General features: G+C 42.7%; 1 protein-coding gene across 3 annotated transcripts in view; it reads right to left on the bottom strand.

Moving 5' to 3' along the window:
* LOC150090404 (SLIT-ROBO Rho GTPase-activating protein 1-like) overlaps nucleotides 1–19037 on the bottom strand; it is a 240856-nt gene that overhangs the window by 168198 nt on the left and 53621 nt on the right. Inside the window, exon 1 of one of the 3 annotated variants that reach the window (XM_090389854.1) lies at nucleotides 5706–6111. The exons of the other annotated variants lie outside the window; for them this stretch is intronic. Within the exon in view, the coding sequence (XP_090245980.1) occupies nucleotides 5706–5766 (61 nt within the window). The 5' untranslated portion in view covers nucleotides 5767–6111. Of the gene's footprint in view, nucleotides 1–5705; nucleotides 6112–19037 lie in introns of those variants that run through there. 3 annotated transcript variants of the gene reach the window in all.

The following is a 19037-nucleotide window of genomic DNA, read 5'->3' as shown; positions in this document are numbered from 1 at the left end:
AGAATTAGTTATAATCTTGAAAATTTCGTCCTCATTCATTTTACTGATGCCTCTCAGAGGCATAAACACCACAATCAAATCTCCTCTAAGGTGTCTAGTTTCCAAACTCTGCAACCCACATATTCGAAGTGTTTCTTCATAAGAACGCCCCTTTTGGCGATCTCACCAGACGAGTTACCCCGTCTTTTCACCCTTTCAAGAAGCTCAATGTCTTTCTTTAGGTTCGGTCTCCATACTTGAACACAGTATTCCAAGTGTGGTCTGACATAAGCCTTATAAAATGGGATTATCACGTCCCTATCTCTACTTGCAAAAGTTCGATAGATCATCGATAGGACACCATGGGCCTTCCTTGCAACGTGTTTACAATGCTCAGAGAATGTTCAAGTAGTGCAATACCAACTATCTCGTTGTGAAGGCACCCACAATATGAGATACAATTAAAACGATGCGTTTTACACTACTTACGTAGTTAAAATTTATGGGTAAACTATGGTGTATCTACACCGATATTATGTAGTTAATTAATACTACTGTACCCTTAAAGGGCTCTGCAAGGCTAATGGAGTGAGATTTTTCTGGAGCTTGGCCTAGTTATAGAAGATTGTTTAGTAAAGATGGAATTCCTTTGAAAAGAAAGGAATTCCATCCTTTCTTTTCAAAGTGCAAAAAATATCAGCAAATATCATAGCTACTAATTGGGAAGGAATTAGGGGAGCCGTTGGAAAAATATAGGTTATTGGAACTCTTCCTATAATTTAAAACAGCAGATTTCATCCCACTACTGAAAGAATTGTTAATTTTTTTATTGTGTCCCCTGTAAAAGGCTTCAAAAGCATAAATGTAAACAGAGGTACTAAATCAAAGTTGCCACATAATGGCCAAAACTTTATGAACTGGCTTGCCCGGCCCATGGTAAAAAGTATTGATATTAATGGCATCAAAAACTAACTTACCTTCCCATATATTGCGTGCGTTCTCTGGTCGAATTGCCTGTCTTGCTGGACGAAAAAACCTGAGTTTTTAGGGGAAAGGGGGAGCTTGTTTTCCACGACCGAGACCGACTAACTCAACCACGGAGTGAAAAAGCCCCTAAGAGTTCGCAGCGTCATTGATAGGATTCGAACCCGGGCGTTTTTCACCCGGTTTTGGACGAGCGGTGATTAAACTCGTTGTGCTACAATTCGCACGCTGGCTCATGGTCAGAGTTCCCGATTTTTTTTTGGGGGGGGGATGAGAGTAGATATTGGGAGTAGACAGTTAAGTGGGCTGGCTAGTCTAGTGATCGTTCTAAGGGGCGCTGTTTTGAGGGGACACTTCGCCGGAAAATATGTTTAATATTTTCAAAGCGCATTATACGAAATTATGTTTATAAAAAATATGCCTGATCGAACTCCTTGGCCACCTCCCCCCTTAAAGGTCCCGAGCACCGAGGGTCTCCAATGCGATAAAAATGACCTTGCTTATGCAAACAAAAACGCTCAGTAAACAAGAATGAAGAAAACATCATTTATCTCTGTTAGCAACGCAAGTATGAATATGTAAATTTAACTGCTACCTTCGTTCACCTACTATAAACATTCGTTTACAGTATGTACAAAAAAATATCACACACACTGACTACATAATACGCGAATGTACCGGTCACATCTTTCAACTAGCGCATAAGTAAAATGAAGAGTAGAGGCCGAAACCCCATCTCCTGGAAGTCTTAACTGATCATTTTTTCCCGAGTTTCCTTCAGATAACACCAATCCACAGAATCCTTCTTCTGACTTGCACAAGAAAGTCACTTCATAGACGTAGATTGACTGCCATTTCCATTTATTCAGAATTAGCTCCACCAGCTTAAATCTCTGGTGCAGACAATGGGCTCGACCTTGAAACCTCCCACGCACCGAAGATTGCAGTAGTTTTATGGGAAGACCAATTTAACTATTTTTGGTCTCTCATATAAATTGCTACTTTCAAAGGCTTGCTAGAACGTGCGTGTAGGTAAAGGTGAAAGGGAATGTCGGTTGACCTTCAGCGCATCAAGGAACTTCCGTCTGCAGCGCATCCCGCCATTAATTATCTTTTTGTTACTGGCCCATCGTCGGAAAATGGAAAGCAGACTTATGAGATTATCAAAAAATATATATGCAAAATGCTTTGCATATCAATTGAAGTCAAGTTGCAACCATTACGCGAAACATTATTTCGTAAGCGTTGGAATGTTTATAATTTGCTTCAAGGTAACTAAGGCAATGAGGAATATAGTATGACAGTTTTTTTGATTTTCTAGACGAAAACCTTGATGAAAAAAAAAAATGATCCGATACTCTTCCAACACAGATTAAATGTTTCTCGTGGGGGGGACGGTTAGAAATAAAAATTTGAAGTCCCTCTCGCCTTGATGGGATTCGAATCCCATGGCAATTACAGCGTGCCGAACTGAGACGTATTTATTATTCATTATTATAGTGATTACACCGATGGCAAGAACAGGCCGCTCACCTCGACATTACAACTACTGAGCGAGGGACTTGGATTCTCATAGCTCGCGTCCCTGTTGCTCAAACCTGTGAAGTAAATACGGGTGTTTGACCTCACAAGACTCGCTGCGTACAGGATTAGCGCACAACGGATGTTTATTTACAGCCTATGGTTGACAGGACAAAATAAATTTGTTTCTTAGAGACAAGAATTCTTTTCAGTCATTCACTTGTTTGGCGAACCTCTGAGTAAAGGCGATAAAAATATCCACCACGCAAGAAACGCGTAGTCCTCACCTTCCATAAGAGGTTACCAGTATGCTAAATGCAAATTGGTGACCTCTTAGCTAACTTTCGTATTTAGCGACAGAAAGTAACTCTTGAAATAAGTAAAAGTCAGTGGTCGATGGGATTGAGTTCGGACCATCATCTGATTAATTCTCCACTACTAACTGAGTAATGGATGAGAATCGATCGATCAGATGGTTGACCTTTAACACTTATAACGGATTAATGGGCTTCTATTGTTGGGTTTCGTCAAACGTTGACAGTCCCTCCTTCAAGCCCGCGGCAACAATTATATCTTCGTATCCCCAGACCACAGGGGGGCCGTGGAAACACTCGTTGCCGAATGTGGAGAACAGCAGATGTGTTTCTTGCGGTTCACCCACAATTTATGAAGTGATAAGTTCCAGTGACCTCCTGTCTCACGTGAGAAATAGCGTTTGGCACCCCCACTCCTCCAAACCCAACAGTTCCCTCCCACGTTCCCTGCATTCCAATTAGTAATCTACTCAAACAGCCACTGTTTGTGTGCGCACACGATACACGCCTTGAGGAATTACTTCCCACCGCCCCTAAGTGCTAGCAAGTGCGACAAGCGATTATGTAGTCCTTGTGCTAAGTGCTAACATTGGGATCGGCTACAAAAATTAGCTTCACTGATAAACAGCAATCCCCTTCCCGACTCAATCCCTTGTCTTAAGAAACGTTCTACAACCGAATACAACTTAAACATGATATGGTTTGAGCTAGTAAGGGCCGGTCGACTCTAACCGGGTTTAAAAAGTGCACGAATTCTGTTTCTGGATAAAAAGGATTATCGTTGTTGTGCAACAGTTAACCAACCAGCGTTTGTTAAACGGATCTGTTCCAGCTGCATGCAAGTCGGCTGTTGAACCAAAGAAGTCTTTAAAAAGCTTTGGGATCCATTTAAACGTTATAAAATTGAATAAAAGCACGTTCCTTACCTTTTAAAACTCAATTTGTTTTTCTTCTTCTGGCGAAAACAGTTCATGGAATTCGCCGGGAGCTAAGATTTCGATTTTAAAAGAAAGAGTGCGAAAAATAGAATTGTAATACGTCACTTCGCCAAATGCGAAAAATGACTGTAGGAAAAAGGCAGGTCGACTTATAAGGGAAATATATAATTAAGCACTAATTTTCAAGGCAAAAGTAGAAGTCAGTTAATTTTGTGGCTGAACTCCAGATTATGGGTACAACTTGTCACCGCGTTGCGGACATGGTAAAGTTTGGGACGGATCCAATTACGCTAGTAATTCGGAACGGATTCAAGCAAAATAAGCCACTTCCTCTGAAGGTGTACCCATAAACTGGAGGATAACCCATTTTTTTTTTTAATTATACACACTGTTCTTGTTTCTGTGAGGATAAGATATTTTTAGTGTCATCACCTCGGCCTGATGTAAATGAATGGTGAGCGCGGCGGGGGGGGGGAATAGTAGCACATGCGTTTTTGTTGACGTGGTTCGCCTCAGAGATATTGCACACCTGCCTCGTAACCCTTGATTCAGCTTTAGAGCCAGTAACGGAGTGCTTAAAACTTCAGCAGGGAACGCCGGGATGAAAATCCAGAATAAAAATCTCCTCTGTCTGCTACAATATTTCTGACGTGGAAATTTTGACCCCGCCCTTTCCCATAGAGTTGACCTCCATTTAAGGTGATGACACTGCTTTTACGTACACGTGTTTTTTTTTTTTTTTTTCTAGAGCATCAACACTTGTGCTGGGTGGAATGCCCGCTTAATCATGCAACTACAACATCCATTATTTTATGGAAATATAATATACTATTAGATGTACACAGAGCTAATAATGCGCTTTTGTACAGTCACTTGTCCACCACCTGAAGAGGATTATCGATTTTAATTTGTGTGCGGGCGTGTCGTCTGTGTATTGTCTGCTACAGGCGTATTTATTACGGACGCTTTCGTAGTCAGGTCTCAGTATCCATGGGTTCGAGTTAGCTTCCATGGGAGGGCACGGAACTATTTTATAAAGGGAAACCAAAAACAAAACAATAGCAATAAAGTAATGTATGAGTGTTTATTAAAACAGTTTTACGAGTAAATATTTTTTTTCTAATTATTTAGTAGAAAAATAACAAGATGCATTCAATATAGTTAGGGAAGGACGCTACGTGGTTGCTATATTAAAACCATTCTTATACTACGTGAAAATTAATAATATAGTTTATTAGGCTGTTCGCCTACATTACTAAAAATTTACTATACATTAGATTGACTCTTCGGGTATGATGATGGGTATCTGTAAGATTCCCGAAACGTCACCCTAAGTATAGTAATTTAGGCGAACTATAAACAATATTATTAATTTTCACGTAGTATAAGAATGGTTTTATTAATGTAATAATAACCTTAAGTTGTACTCAGTTAATCATTCAGTAACTATTTTAAATTTGTAAACAGAAAAATGTTTACGTGTAATGCCACTCGTTGTCTTGGGCCATTCAAAACTTATAATCGAAGCTGTGCATAATTTTAAATCTCGCTCCTTAGTTTGGTATAAAAAAGTTAAGGTGGGGTGTGAGGGTCTAAGGAATTAAAAAAAAAAAAAAGGTACTCGCAGTCGGGCTATTTGTATTGGTTGTCAATAAAACGTCATGCATGGGGGGAAAAATCCACTCTTCGTGTTTCTATGGCAACACCTGTCGTTATGGCATCACAAGAGACGTCAGACTCTACAGATATTTGATTTTCGGGCGTTCTCCGGCTGCATGTAAAACGACATTCCCGCGCCACTGAGTGCACGCGCTCTTGCGGACTAGTGACACGTGACTCGGACACGAAATTTTGAACGCGATGTTTACTACGAGATGTAAACGTGGCTGGCGGGAATTCATTCCCTACACACACAGACACACTCAGGTATGGTCACGAGTAAAAGCAAAAATGCACAAACAGTACTTACGGTTGTAAAAACTTGACCTGCGTAAGGTTCCCGATCGACGGAGCCGAGAACGCCTTTCCATCGTGGCACACAACGAAGCCTTTGTCAACGGGGAGCCATTCCAACGCGCCAACGTTCTGGGCAACGAAGAAGCTCACGAGCTCATTCCCCTTTGTGTCGACAGCTACTCGCTGTTGGCTGCACCAACGTTCCGACACACACGCACACACCGAACGAACGAGACGTGCATCACCGAATCGCTCGCATCACGGACACAACCCCGTATGGCTGACCGACAGATCGTTGGGCTACTTTGGGCTCCGATCCTTCCTACACGGCGCACGCAATGACACATTGACCCCCGCGTAACCCCCACGAGGGCCGAGCGTATTACAGGTTTTACCCAGAAACGCCAGCTGGTGGTTAGGTAGGCAACAGAGCGGCCGCCCGGTGACCTTGTGGTGTCTGAGCGGCGTGTCGAGTGGCCAGCAACGCTCTCATCACCGGAGGCTCTCAGGCACGTTCATACGGGCACTTTCCTGGCGTCCGATGCCTTTCTCCGAAGGAACCTCGCCAACTCTGGTCACTCGCACGTCATTGGACTGGCAGACGAAGTTGTGCACGCCACCATGCTCGAGCAACTGGTGCCACGTGGCAGCGCATTTTCCAGGTCGTAAGCGCTCATTGAGACACGCTATTCTGCGAAGGATGTGGGGTGGAGTTTGGGGGGAGCACACACACACTAACGAGAACCCGCTGGCAGACGAAATTACTCGGGACTCGTCGCACGTTGACAACACCCCACCAAAAGCGAACAACGCAAAAATCTGTTCATCACCGTTGGGCGTAGCGTTCGAAGCTCGACTACCTGTGAGCATTGGATGAGGGAACACCCACCCTTAAAAAAGGGGTTGTAATCAGTGCGATTCCATCAGTACGATAAAACAGAACCTGCTATGTGGTAAGCCGAAATATCGGACACCTTTATTTTTTGTAGGTGCCTGTACATTTGTCATAATGACCTCGGCAGAACCTAGTGTTTACCAGAAGAAAAAGAAACACTTGCATTGAGGGTCTAAACAATGTCAGGATATGGCCTCAAGACCTAATTTTTTTGGGGGGGGGGATACATTTTTCATGAAAAGAAGGGTCAGGATTGGGAAAGGAACACCAAACTTTAGGTTTCCCTCGGGAGCTGAAGTCCTTACAAAGGACTGAGGGCTGGCGATGTCAACCATGCTACGATACAACCTTGGGCTCATTAATTTATTTTTTATTTAAATAATAGGCCCAACCCAACATGCATTCTAAATGCAGTCGTTTAACCAGTCTAATAATGAGTTGCCAATAGAAAAGTGAAACAGAGTTATGGACTTGGGGAGAAAGGGAAATGGGTTATCCCCTCCACACCTTTGGACTTAAGTACTGTACAGTATAGTCATCTCTGCTTTTATTGCTCTTAAAAAATGTCGCTGACCAGTTGTTCACGGTCGTCTGCTCGAGGCACCTTGCTCGTTATCCACAATAGGTTTCCTACCACTTCCCACCCACTGTAGGTTTCCTACACACTAATTTTCTTTAACTTAAATTGAAACTGAATTTAAAACTTCCGTTGTTCGGGGAGGAGGCGAAATTGTATCATACGACATAAAATTCACTCCTCGGATTAATTTCCGGTTCGTCCAGATTCGACCCTTAATTGGGTCAAATCCAGCGGGTTTTTTTTTTTTTTTTTTTTTCCCCTAATTGAAGCACTGGCTATGCCGCTTTGTGCCTTCAGCTGTATAATTGAATTAAGTGGGTTTTCCTGCGTCTGCGCAGTGAAACCCAACCTCCATTGCCGCTTAACAAAAAATGTTCGCAGCAGACAGTAATTAAACTTAACGAACGAATAAACATTTTATTACGGGAACCACAATGGCGGCCACGTGCAAGAGGGAGAAAAAATAATAATAAATAAAATTGGCGCACGTGCACAGCGGCTGCCCTCTTGTGCCCTGTCTTTCGTCACTCAAGTGCTCCGCAGTTCGAGGTAGACTTTCTTAACAATTCCGGAAATCTGTCATCGTGGCAAAACGAGCCCTCTTCTGATATTTGGGTTAGCATCGAGGTTCCCCCTTCTGGCGTGCAAAATGTTAAAATATCCCTCCATAAACAAACCAACTTAACTTTATGGGTTGCATTTTACTGCTTCTTGACAGCATTCAAAACAACCGTAATCGTCTGCATCGATCAAGTGCGCTCGCTATTTACTGGCACGATTTTCAACGCGCAGAATCCAGTTAAAGCGTTCGCGAGATATGATTATGTAATCTAATCTTTAAGACGTCAAGAAACTGCGACCTTTTCCGGTTTCCCGAGAGAATTATAAGCTTATGGAATTGAAGTCTGCATTGAAAAAGCAGACGATTTCCTTTTAATCAGCTGCAGATTGCAGACGATCAAAGCTCTGAAGCAGACGCGACTGCTCGCGCTCAACTAACGGAAATCGACAACAGTCATGACACGTGGTTTTGTTGTCAATTGCAGTGCGACCGATGTTCAAACAAACCTTAAAGACTTGTTGCTCGAATATTTAAATATTAATCCACAAAAATGGAAAAAATTATCAGAATCTCTGATATTCAACTTAATTTGGTGTCTTCTGTATCCTTCTTCAAGGAAGTCTTGTTTCATTTGTTCCATGTTCCTCACTTGTAAAGCAACACCTAAGGCCCACCTACAGGCTTTTCCGAGGACCACCCACGGAAAAATTGGCCTGCTCAGGTGTGTTGCGATACCTAAGGTCACAAAACAGCGAAATAAGATCGCACACAAAACGGAAGTGCCAAGTCCTGGCCCTTATCAACGATAACGCACATAATAAGCTCGGATATAACTAATGAACTCAAAATAAGAGGGCCTCTGAATAATTTATATCTTGTCCTATATATCACCCCCAGCCCACCCCAACCGCTAATTAAATGGAAGGGATCTTGTTATAGTCCGCTGCTGGAGACCGGCAAATAGCTGTTGTAAACCGTGCGAGAGATACCGAAGCCGAGTTTACTTTGAAAAATGTCAGGGCGGGGGATGAAAGGGGTCGAAATACACATGGGTTCACGCTTAGAAATAACGGAATTTCTTTCTTACTAATCAGTGTATTGTTTGAAAAGACTCGAAGCGGCACAAAGAACTGGTTCCTCCCACTATGCGTGCTTGAACAGGTTTCTGAGGGATCGTGTCACCTCTTTCCCCACTTTTCCTTCAAATACCTCAATGACTTGTCGATGTCCGACGTTGGTTATTGTTTTCTTACGCCCCCATACCTCCTAAAGTGACAGTCGTTAACAGATAGTTCTTTTTCGACATGAAAACGCCAGTGTGAACCCACAGAGGGAGGTGGGAGAAGTAGAATTTCTGTTCTTTTTTGCGCCAAGTTCATGAAAAGAACTCTTTCCGAGAAACTGCGGTGATTATGAAACGTTATCGTCCATGACGGCCGGCCCGTCACCTCGTGGTCGTCCTATAATTCTTAAGTGTCACCACCACCTGTTCCAAGTTATTTAAACTCGAATACGCTGCTCCAGTCACTTTCTAAGGGACGGTCGTAAATCCATTTTCATCTGGCCGCCACTGAACGTAGTTTAGAGCCATTACGAGTGGGTCACGAGGCTAATGGATGAGATATTGAGTGGGGGTTGAAAGTAGGGACCAAATGCGATACGAGGAAATGGAGGGAATGAACACCGCTGTAATTCTACAGTTTAAAGTCATAAAAAATAATCTGCTGATCAGAGTGGTAATTTGAGCTTGGTGTTCACCAATTCAACGTACATTAGCGCGTGCGTGTTATTTGCAATAAAAAAAAAAAAGGAGCCGTTTTTGTGTGTAGTATCAAAATAGAATGTCATATCCGTCTGTCGTGCCTTTCGTTCAATAGTAACTGGTGTATCGGGCTATGTTGTCAATTATTTACTATGATAACGGCTCGCGTGGGTGATTGCCACAATAAATAACTCAGTGATGAAATATCTTTCCCTCTTGTCATCAGCGTCAACTTAGAAACATTCCTTACGCTGCTGGAATCATTTTTACGCCTTCAGGGAAATGTCCTTGCCATCGTAAAATCTCACGCAGAACTGCATACCTCACGAATAACAAATCAGTGTCTGCTAGAAAAATAACTGCTGGATGCCACAAGGATTCTGTCCAGACTGTTTTTTATGGCTGCACTCATACCTTTCATCAATTGTCAAGAAGATTATTTTGCTGAACGCAGATTACAATACGATACGGATCTCCATCCTGCCCGAAGCTGGCCTCATCATCGTTCAAGGGCCAAGCCCTGCCGCCATAGAGATATTTTTTCTCCACTCAACCCGAATTTGGGCTTTGTTTAGCTTCCCTGTAGTTCATTCTTGAGAGTTGGAGCACGTTATCAAGTGGTGTGATTCTTGGTCGTCCTCTGCTTCTTTTTTCCTTTACGCTGACCTAGTATGTTTACTATCGAATCATTGTTTCTCCAGAGATGTCCTAGGAACCGCAGCTTCCTCTTTATTATGGTTTACTTGATTGTTCATTGTTCCTACTCTGAGGACCTCTTCATTCGTCTTTTTGTCTCTACTGTTGATTTTCAATGTTCTCCAGCAAAACATCTCAAATGACTTCAATTCTCCTCCAGTCTGTTGCTGTTATTGACCATGTTTCACATCCATACAGCAGTATACTTCATATATAGGTTTTCACGCATCTCTTCCTCTTTTCTTTGTTTATCTTGTTTGCCATAAAGCAAGATAAACAAATGAAGCTGGCCTAACCAACATTATTAATTCTATAAATAACAGGATCACCGAGCTAGCTTTCTACCTTAAACAGCTTCAGCTTCTCCTGAACTCCAGTATATGAAGCTGTCACCTGCCAAAAGCAGGATAGCCTCCTTTCGTGAAACCAAATCCAAATAGGACAGCCACAAAGACCTTTAGGTTATTTTAGACTCAAAACTTTAGATTTCATGAACATAAGAACAACAACAATGTTGTTGATAAATTCTTGCGGTAACATCGTCCATTCCTCTGTCAGCGCCATTTTCAGCTGGTGAACATTTTCTGGTGGGTGTGGACGTGCCGCTAGGCGTCTCCCCAGAGCGTCCCGTATGTGTTCGATGGGATTTAGATCGGCGGAAACGGGCAGATCAATCCATACGAACAACGTCTTCACTTTCTAAAAGCATATCAACAGCTGCAATACGATAGGATATGCATCATCCATAAACACGAACTCGGGGCCAATGGCACCTCGGAACAGACGCAAATGGGGAAGGATTACCTCAGTACAGTAGCGTGCGCCAGTTACAGTACCGCCTTCCAGTATCTGGAGTTGTGTACGTCCATCCAAGATAACGCCTCCCGAGACGAGAACACCTCTACTGCCATATCGATCCCTTTCAGTGATGTTTGCGGGGTGATACCGTGTGCCAACCTCTCGCCTGATTAGCTGACGTCCAGAATCACTGCTGAGACTGAATCTACTCTCATCAGTAAAGATTGTAACCTTTAGAAATAGTATTGGTCCTTAAGTTTTGCACACCAGTATATTAGGGCCACCCATAATTTCTTATATATACCCATTTATGTATTATGTCTGTCGCACAAGAAGGCGACCTCTGCTGGTGTTCCACAAGGAGTCCTATCTGGCTTATTATTTACAGCGATCATTGCGCCTCTTATCCGTAACAATGAGGAAATCATCACGTATGCAGATGATATAAAAATTCTACGCCTATTGCTTCCAGCCATCATCTTGAGGCTACAGCATGTATCAATAATAGTCTCATCAACGTCGCCTCTTACTTCAAACAGTATGGACTCTCAATCAACCCACAAAAAACAAAACTAATGGTGTTCTCTCAAACCAACCCCTACAATAATGGCCATTCCAACACTCGATGGAATGGCCACTCCCACCCATGCAAATTTGGGAACAGTATTTGACCTATAACTTCGGTTTCATGCTCATGTAGACAAGGTCCCGTTCAGAGCAGCCTCTCTCCGATGGGCAGCTAAACAACAACTAATATATGTTAAGGAGCCTCACAATTAAGAAATTTATTAAAACAGTAATTTATCCTCCATTCCTCTACGCTGCTGAAATATGGGCATCAGCAGCTACTACAACGAAGAAAGCAATCACCAATCCTTGCTGCAGAATTCTGGCTACTTAAATGGGCTAACCGGAAAGCTTGTCTTCCACCACAGGACAGAACTACAGGCTTAGCTACTTCACTGGGGATGCAGCTACTGCCTGATATCATCGAAATACAACGACTGATAGCTACATTTTAAACGATCACGGGTCAGATCTCAACACCGTCCATTTGGGATTCGTGTTACTGGCGAATACCCAAGCCAGAACTTCGGTCAACCCCGATGCTCTGCTCGAAGCATCGGAGGTTTCCTATCTCAGACCGCTTCCTCCCAAACCAAATGCTACCGAAAGTACAGCACCTTGACGCTGACTTGCATAGGTTTTGCAGTAATAAAACCTACAGGAAAGAAGTGTAAGCAGCTAGCTCCAATCCCAGAATCGAATAAGAACAAGTTCGTGTGCCCTCCACACCATCTGCCAAGCTCTCCTGTACCACGACAAAATTCGTTTGACAGAATTTTGCCATTTATATATATATATTATATATTTTTATTGTAAATATAGTTAATACTGTGTAATGTGAGGGAGTGTAATAACATGTTTACACTTTTAATTTTACAGTGTGCACATAACTAATTATCTATTCTGATGTGAGCCCCTGACGGGACAATTGAAACTTCACTTACATCTGTGTACATCGTATTCATTTAGTTGCAATAAATATTTCTCTCAAATTGCTTGTGTTTATGGTCGATTTGCCTGTTTTCCTGGACGAAAAACCTTGCTATCTACGCCTGAGACCGACTAACTCAGCCACGGAGTGAAAAAAGCCCATTAAAGTTCCTCGCGCATCGATGGGATTCGAACCGGGCCCTTTTCCACGCGATGTGGGGAGTTCCGTGACGATACCACTGTGCTACCGCGCAGACTGTGAGAACGAAAGAGAAATATACACTATCCAGTCAAAATATTATGACCACCTACCTAATAGTGGGTATACTATACCCTTCTTTTGCCACCAACACCGCTGCCACAAGGTGAGGCACGGACTCTAAGGCATCTGATCATTGCAGGAAGTATGTTGTACTATGTCGCCAGGATTCCATCCCGTAAGTTTGCGATAGTCCGTGATGATGGATCCAAACGCCGAATATGTCGATCAACCCAATTCCAGAGATGTATGGGATTCATATCTGGAAAATTTGCAGCCAAGATAGCAACTAGAAGCCACTTTTGTGTTCGGCGAACCATTCTCCAATACCTTGTTGCATTATCTTGTCGGAACACGCCTGTGCCATCTGGGAAGACTTTAAAAGGGATGTATCTGATTAGCTACAATGGACAGGTAGTTTTTAGCATTAAAATTGTGGTCTAGGGGTGGCGTGAGGGTTCGAAGAGATGCTCAAGAAAACATTCCACAAACCAAAACACTGTTTCTGTTGGATCAGGACATCGGAGTGATTCCTCTCCTCGACGTCCCTTCCATCTACCATCCAAACGGTATAGAAAGAAACGTGAAACTCTGATAGGGTATTTATTACTCGCTGTACTTGTTTCTGGCCACTAAAAGATTATAATGCCTCTGCACACAATCTTCCAATATAATTTACAAGAGAAAGTTCCCAATTTACTCCCAATCCAGCAACATGTTATCTGAGATGGTATTAGGACAAAAATTTTCTTGTTTTTGAATTACGCATTCACTCCCACCTAAAAGTTTGGAATCGCGTTTCTTATTTCTTAATTTACAAAGTTTTTATTAACTTTTTCTATTACCTATAAATATCAAAAGAAAATTTGATATTCAAGAAATATTTGAGAATATTCCAGAAAGATGCAGAAATCGGGAGTGTTGCCTCAATATTATAGAAGATCGTAGATTATAGGGTGTTTTTCAGTAATATAAATTGAGTAAGAGCAGTTACCTATAAAATCAAGCACCTGTCATTCAGAAAGAGGGTTTGGTGTAAGTTGTGTGTTTCATGATAAGCATGCCAAGGGATGAGGAACCGAGTTTTGAAAAAAGTGCTATTATAAAAAAGAAAGTTATTACATGAGAAGTACCGGCAATAAACTGGCGTTTCATTTAAATGAGTACAAATTGCCATTTGACGATTCAAGGTTGTTGTTGTAATAGGGTTTTTAGGAGCAACAGCGAATAAGACCATATTGCTCCGTGTATACTGTCTGTAAATTGCGTGTTCTGTGGTTGATTTTCTGTTTGTTGGACGAAAAACTCGGGTTTCCGAGAGAAAAAACCATGCTACCCTCGTCTGAGACCGACTAACTCAGCCACGTTGTTAAAAAGGCCCATAAAAAATTTATGGGCCTTTATGGGTCGGGAGGAATTATAAAATTTATGGGCGGGACTCGAATTCAGGTCTTTTCCACCCGGTGTGGGGACGATGGCGATCCTACCAACTGCTACCCACAAGGGCGCCGTATGACATGGTGCGTCATCTTCTTGATGGTAGCCGGAGTTGTCTGGATACATGTTATCATGAAGGAGGTTACTTGGTCGGCGACGGTAGAAAGCCAGGCGTTCCCATCGAGCGGTTGACGAACGCTGTTCAGAGGAACCAGGCATACACGAAAATAGTCTCCAAACCATAACTTTATTTCCTCCAGCGTGCCGAATACCAATAGTGCATTCAGGTGCCATGGCTTCATATTACTTTCTCCAAATGCTGATACGCCTATCAGCATGATAGATTTGGAAACCGGATTCATCAGACCAGGCAACGGATTTCCACATGTTGGTAGTCTTTACTGTTAGTGCTGATGTGCCCACGAAAGGCACAGTTTGTTGCGTTTCTCAGTGAGCATGGATACCTGTGACAGCCGTCGACTACTTTAGCCTATACAGCTAATGTCTGGCGCATAGTCCATGAATTAGTCTTGTTGTTCCTGTGTTGTACTGAGTGATTAGCTGAGCCACTGTGCTGCGTAGCTGTTGTGTTACGAGAAGAGAGACACGACACTCACAACAAACGTCGACCACACGTGCTGTCCCACGTATGACCTTTGGCTGGTTTTTCGATCGCTGTTGAGTCAGCCACAGTAGACTCGTAACACCACAGAACTGGAGCACTTAAACATGGCTGTTTCGAGATACTGGCACCTGCACGCTTTGCACCACAATCATTCTACGTTCGAAGTGAGAAAGATCTTCATGCCGATCCCATTCTTCTTCGCAGAGATTCAAAAACTAATAGCCATGTCTGCAAACTACGATCTTAATATCAGCCGTTCTCAACTTTGAGCCTTCGCCAGTGTTACAGACCAGTCCATTCCTACACAAGCGGGTTTTGCTACTGGAAAGCCAACTCAGTGTATAGATTAGTATTATGGAGGGACTTTGTAACTCTGTCTAGTCCGAAATAAATATTCACTTTAATGGATCTTACAGAAATGAGTTTTGTTCAGAGTTGACTGGGATCTTTCAGGGATCAGTGCTCGAACCTCTCTTGTTTCTTATTTTCCAAAACGACAGGGGAAGCTATTGAAGTTTGCTGACGACTTAAAGATTAGAGTTGGTCATCGAGCTGAATCAGTTATGCTGCTTCCAAAGGATTTGGATCCACTGCAAGCATAGTCTTTTTCACAACGTGGCTGAATTAGTCGGTCTCAGGCGAGGGGAGAGATGGTTTTTCATCCAGCAAACAGAAAATCGGTCTCAGAAGACAAGAAATTAACAGATAATATAAACGCAGCAATATGGCTTTAGTCGCTGATGCTCCTAAAATCCTACTACAACAACAACGGATTCAAAAACAAAACTGTCATATTAGGGCCAACTAGGGCCTGTCTTATCTGCCCTTGTGTATTATGTCCATGTGTTGCTTGCGCTCTGTCGAGTTGCTTGTTTTTCCGGACGAAAATCCCCAGTTTCCAGGGGAGAAAACCTTGCCATCCACGATTAAGACAGACTAGCAGCCACAGAATGAAAACAGGCCATAAAAGTTCTTCGCCTCATTGATGGTATTCGAACCAGGGCCTTTTCTTTTCTTCTCTATAAAACCAAAGTACAGTGCAAAGAAAAAGTCTTCATTAATTAAGGAAAACAACGGCTGAAAATTAAGGGGTAGTTTGAAGTTGAGAAGCCATGGAATCTAAGGTCGCCTAAGCACCGAAAATCACGCCATTTATCGTGAGACATTGTCTACGGTATAGGTACTCAATGTGCACAAAACCTTGTTTGGGTTTGATAGGTGGTTGTGCCACTTTCTTGTCAGTCGATGTTCTTCGTAATGCAGACTCTGGTTTGACATCCGCTGGTGTAGCTAAAAGCGACACTTCCATTACGAAAAGCATCGCTGCCTAAAACCAGATAAACCTGCTCGTTCTCACGTTGCACGGGGAAGAGTATTTGCCCCGCAGGTTTCCTGTCGGTAATTATGCGCCTTTGAAGCGGCAGCTTCGTTTATTGTTCTTGCTAAGTAAGGTTTTCGCGTGTTGTCTTTCTGTGGAAGCTAAGATAATGCCACAATTACGTTCTCTTTGTACACGCATCCTTCTGCAATAATTGGCCACGTTAAAAACTTGCTTCGTCTCTAAGCCTGGTTCAAGGTTAGACGCAGTCTACGATCCCTCGAAAGCGTTGAACCCTCGGAGATACTCCGGGATCTGTTCAAGGTTTCGTTCTCTCTTTCAACCGCCAATGTGGATGGACGTAAAGTGACTGTAGACGAGCCCACCCCGGGTGTCTTGTCTTCCGCGCACTTTAATAAACTAAATTGTGAATCATTAATAAGGTCGCTCTTCCCTGCTCGTATTAAACGGGGTAATGACAACGCGCACGTGCCACAGATCCCTAAAGACACGTCGAAAATGAAGCGTCTGTCATTACAAATTAGTTTTTCTATTCTCCTCTGGGTTTTCGCATGATCTATGATCGTGCGCACTTAATTGAAAGTTGCATTAGCATCTTAGGTTTCTATGACTACCGGTCGAAGTCTGTGGACCGATTCTGTGATGGTCTGCAACGTTTCAAAAGGATGCGGCTTCGGCTTACCTGTACAGAAAGAAAATTCCACAGGCGTGAACAGAGACCGCTCTATTTAATGGAACACATCCGTTCGTGTGGCATGCCACTCCTAAGTACACTTCGCTTCAAAAGTATTCGAACACTGAATTTTATTGACCGCCTTCACCATCATAATATCGGCCATCATCTTTGAGATGGACATTCTGTGGACAGTTAGCATAATTGGAACATAACCAGTTTAAGTTCCAATTTAACATAATTGAAACTGATTAATGAGAACGGGCAGTCAGGCAAATTCCTAGTAATTGAATTTTGTATATACGCTTTATTACCAAAAGTAACCGAACACCTGCAACGTACAAACAGAACTTTGGCCTTAGTCACAAACTTTTATCCTCTTCGGTGAACTCCGAACCAATTTTTGCTTAGACGAAGACCATGTCTCTTTCAACACAGCGGTCAGTTCAGGTACTAAAGATTGCTCGCTCTCTTTCGGTTCACCCCCAAATGCGTTCAGTGGGGCACAGAACTCGCTCTCCGTGGACGAATGAAGCTTTTGCACGCCCACGTCTTTAAACAGTTGCTTTAGGCTGTGCAGCATGACGTGGTGCATTGTCATGCTGAAACAAACCTATATGTTGCCATAGTGTATAAAGAATGTCAATGCACCGTATGGCATTGGCGTTCCAGGAACGGTGTCCTAACGAAGAACAATCGCCAGATGGTGGAAACGCCTCCAAACTTCATAGTACGAATGACACTCTGTTAAATAACATTCTCTGGGCATCCGCTTAACCCATCATGCGGTCATCAGGTTGGAAAAGTGCGTGCCGATTTGTCACTTCATAACTCAGCTTTCCAGCGTTCAATTACCATGGGTTGTGCACCAGACAAGTTCGACGTTTTGCACTGTGCTCTGATATTTGGCTTGATTGCTGCTCTTCTTGTGTAAAATCCGATGCTATGCATAAAATACAATGCTGTGCAGCTTCCTATGTATCGTCCTACTCATATCAATACCTGTGTGCTCCGTGGATTCCTGGTTGGCAGTCTTCAGTGAGGACTCTGTACGCCTCTGAGCGTCCTTTCGCTCGCTTTCCATCACTTTCCTGGCCTACCGAAATTTTTCACGGTTTGAGATAATGGTGAGCTGCATTTAGAAAATGTGTTCAGATCAGAAGGTCATACTTGAAGAAAGACTTAAGCTTCTAGAAAGGGTTCAAAGAGGGTAACCAGGTCAGTGAGGTACACTAATTGATGTCCATATGAACAACGGCTGAAGATTCTGACTGCAAAGCTTGGCAACGGGGTATCTTTGTGGGGGAGGGCGAATTGATAGAGGTGTATAAGCTTCTGAAAGGAATCAGTGAAATGAAGAGGGAGGTATATTTTCATCGGTGGAAGGGGGCGACATAAATATGAAATTTTAGAGGTCGAGGCTGAGAGTTAAGCTCAAAGCGGAATTGGAGAGGAACTATTTGGCAAAGGGGAAAGTATGAATAATTGAAAATTGTTTCTTTCTTTTTGGCTGATGCAGAAAAACTCCTCTTCCTTATATTATATAGCCAATATAATACTAACAACGTCATCGTCCACCGTTGATCTAAGGCAGGACTGTCCACTGCAGCTTCCGTGGTTGACTGTTTGTAGGTAACTGTAGAACGTTAGAAATGAATTGTTCTGAAATAAAATTAAATGTTTTAAGCCTTTAGATTTCCGTCTTTCCCTCGCTTATACTACTAAACGACGTTGCAGGTTCAATGTTCTTCAACGGGTGGCATCATGGATGACCCCCCCGTTTGAAGTCTCCAGACTCATCCACTGTATTTTGTTGATCTTCTTTCTTCTAGCGTGAAGAACACAATTGCTTCTAAGCCTATTCCTGACATTCATATGGCTCATAAAGTTAGTTTTCAGAAATCCCAGGGATTTCCGAATACTTTTGGTTACATAGTATACTTTTGGATTTTTAATAAATTCATTGTTGGTTTGCTGGAGTCAACGCTCTCTTTATACATCAATATGCCCGAGAACTAACTTGGATAATGTACAGGCCGATACGCACACAGGGGTATTCGAACAGGTCTGTTGCCGCGTGTCTTCAGAAACGAACTTGTCTTTTTGCGGGAAGGAAAAAATCCTGAACTTTGTTTGAAACCGCATAATTGAAATCGGGATGAAACGGCAGGTTTAAGATGGGTTCAAACACAAATATTCCCAAACGGTTGCCAAGTGAAATC

The sequence above is a fragment of the Mastigoproctus giganteus genome, chromosome 2, assembly GCF_048544385.1.
Source record: "Mastigoproctus giganteus isolate SK-2022 chromosome 2, ASM4854438v1, whole genome shotgun sequence".
Taxonomy (NCBI): domain Eukaryota; kingdom Metazoa; phylum Arthropoda; class Arachnida; order Uropygi; family Thelyphonidae; genus Mastigoproctus; species Mastigoproctus giganteus.
The sequence above is the reverse complement of the archived record's forward strand: the minus strand, read 5'-3'. Positions and strand labels throughout refer to the sequence as shown.